The sequence below is a fragment of the Daktulosphaira vitifoliae genome, unplaced genomic scaffold (assembly GCF_025091365.1).
Source record: "Daktulosphaira vitifoliae isolate Bord-2020 unplaced genomic scaffold, ASM2509136v1 Scaffold_5, whole genome shotgun sequence".
NCBI lineage: Eukaryota > Metazoa > Arthropoda > Insecta > Hemiptera > Phylloxeridae > Daktulosphaira > Daktulosphaira vitifoliae.
The window spans coordinates 2,311,328-2,314,120 of NW_026099576.1; the positions used below are offsets into that span (position 1 = coordinate 2,311,328).

General features: G+C 23.2%; 1 protein-coding gene across 2 annotated transcripts; it reads right to left on the reverse strand.

Annotated features, from left to right (window-relative positions):
- Positions 1-250: 250 nt before the first annotated feature.
- On the reverse strand, positions 251-1,675 carry LOC126908364 (39S ribosomal protein L51, mitochondrial). Of its 2 annotated transcripts, none has more exons than XM_050690364.1 (2): positions 1,497-1,675; positions 251-820 (listed from the first exon to the last, which is right to left on the reverse strand). In XM_050690364.1, the coding sequence occupies exon 2, from the start codon at positions 809-811 to the stop codon at positions 329-331; it is 483 nt and encodes a 160-aa protein (XP_050546321.1). In that variant the 5' UTR covers positions 812-820; positions 1,497-1,675; the 3' UTR covers positions 251-328. The 2 variants fall into 2 exon arrangements, with proteins under 2 accessions (XP_050546321.1, XP_050546322.1); XM_050690365.1 differs by lacking the exon at positions 1,497-1,675 and adding an exon at positions 1,343-1,485.
- Between the last annotated feature and the right edge of the window lie 1,118 nt (positions 1,676-2,793).

A 2,793-nucleotide genomic window follows, 5' to 3' on the forward strand; every position in this document is an offset into this window, starting at 1 on the left:
AAAATACACTACTACCATACTTTATGTAACATTCACTTTCCTGTTTCATCACCTATTGAAATTTCTAAAACTTTTTGGAAACATGCCCAAATTTTAATATATGATAGGACATACAATGTCTCGGTACACACCCGCCCCTTGAAACTATGATGTCTGTTTTACATTATGTAGATGAATGGCATATTATAACCAACGTAAAATGCATTCTTCACTGAACCATGTTAATCGATCAAATAAATAAGTACAAACATAAATTATATGTCGTTTATTTGTAATTTAATTTCTATTTACAATATTAAAAAATTTCTAAAAAAAAAAAATATAACAATTATTTTTCCATGCCAGTTCTAGTTTTCTTATTAAGAAAGTTATATAAATATTTTATTCTTTTTTGCATATCAGTCCATTTTGTTGGTCTAGCAATTGGTAAAGCTCCATACCTTAACATTTTTCTTTTTCTTAACAAAATTTGAAATTCATTGCCTTTTACACCACGTAACCATGATGGAACATTATAAAGTACTCGAACAGGGTGTACAGAACCATCTCCTAAAATGTCAATATAATCATTCTGTCCAAACAATGCCCTTTTTTCACTCCATACATCTTTAGGTCTATAAATCGGCATTGGTAGTTTTTTTTCATCTGCTGATCTTGGAAGTAAACCAGACTGTAATAACATTTCATCTTTATAACCATATCTACGAATTATAGGTCGAGTTCCTTGTTGATCTTTCCAATAACGATGTCTGACAGGTTGAATGTTAATCTTAGGAAATACAAATCTTAGAATAGTAGTTAAAGACTGCATATTCAAATTCTACAAAACAAAAAAAAATAAATTATAATAACACATTAAAAAAAATATACCATGTTTCAATTAAAAGTAATGCCAATAAAATTAAAAAAAATATTTTAAAATATATTCATTAGATAGTTACAAAAAAAAAAAAATACTATTTAAAAATCACATTTTATATAAACAGGAAATATTTTCATTAAATAAAAATTGTAACAAAATAAAACATTAGGACTAAATTTTATCCATTTAAATGGATATTTTAGTTTTGATAATTGTTAATTATAAATGTGCTGAAATTCTTATAAAAATCTTTCACTTGTGGCTAAGTACTCAAAATTAAAACTATATTATAAAAATATAATTATTTAAAACTAGTAAATAATAAAAATATTTAATTCAAACAGCAACAAAGAATTTTGAGTTAAATCATTTTTAGTTTTAAATTAATAATATTTTTAATATTGTTTTAATTTTGAAATTCTTAACTTGAGAAATCCAACACTACATTTTTTATATTAAGATATAAGAATATTGACTAACGTATAAATTGATATTATTTTGTATTCAAGACGTATTATTTTTTGCAAAATATTTTTAATAACATAAGTAAAATTTATAATTTATTATATTATGTCAACTGATAATCTTTGTGTAAAAAATAATATACTTTTACTAATTGTTAATTTTTATTTACCTTCACAGTTTTTGATTGATATAACTTCAATGATAAGTTATTAAATTATTAAAGTTTACAAACAAATTTAGAGTAGTTATGACAAAAATCAAATTTAAAATTACAATTATTGTACATTTTCTTTCATGTCATTCTAAGATATCATAATTTAATTCTTTAATAAGGAATTATTTAAGCTAGTGGTGGGTTAGAACTAAAAAATGAAGCACGACAAAAAAACTACCCGACAAATATGTCACAATAAACCTCTTCCAATGCTTGCAAACATGTACAATATTTTGATAACAATACAATGGTTTAGTGATGGTAAACTGCTATTTTTTTTTTTAACATCTGCTAATGCTATTGCTATTTTAAAATAGTAAAAAATAGCAGCTATTGCTATTTCGTAAAAATGCTCGTAGCATTATGCTTATCATTAATTTTTAGTTATTAGCAGCTAATGTTTATAGCAATTAGCAATTACACTGTAGAAATCATTATTTTCGTTAGCAGGGGCTCAAGGCATTTATGGCGGGCAGTATGATGTATAATTTATTCAACTGGCGTATGATACTATGATATCCAACGGTTATAATATTACATTAATATATATATAATGTTTAAGCCGTGTTAGTGTGAACTGTGAAGGTGAACCATTTGACATAAACATATTAATAATTGTAGACTGAAAAATAATGTGAACTTCAATTAACAATCATATTTATGGGCTTTATTTCAAAAATATTTTTTCTAAATGATTAAAACGGACATTAGGATTTGTACTATTTAACATGAGTATAATAAATATTAGATTTCAAGAATTATCAACTCTAAATTCAAGCAAATTGAAAATTGTGATTGGTCAAAAAAGCAAAATGTGTTTGGACTTTATTTTTTAGGAAATTTTATATTAATTCCTTATATTACAATATTTAATAAAAAACAATTAATTAATTAAAAATGCTCATTGGGAAATATATTTTTTTATTTTATTTTCTATATAATTAAAAATGTTATGTATTGTTTTTCATAAATAAATGAATTAATATGATTATTATCATACTTGAAAAAACTGTCGTTAGTGTTTCAAGTACTTTATTAATAAAAAAAATACATCTTAGTACAGTACCAAGTATTTTATGTTGAATTGAAAATGTATTTTGGATGGGTGGTGTATAGATTAATACATAGTAAATAAAACATTACTAAATAGACCAAAACATTTTTATTTTTAAACTATAAATTATTATTATTATACATTATTACATTGCATATTGTTTAATCTTTTATGACATTATGGAGAGATGACATATAT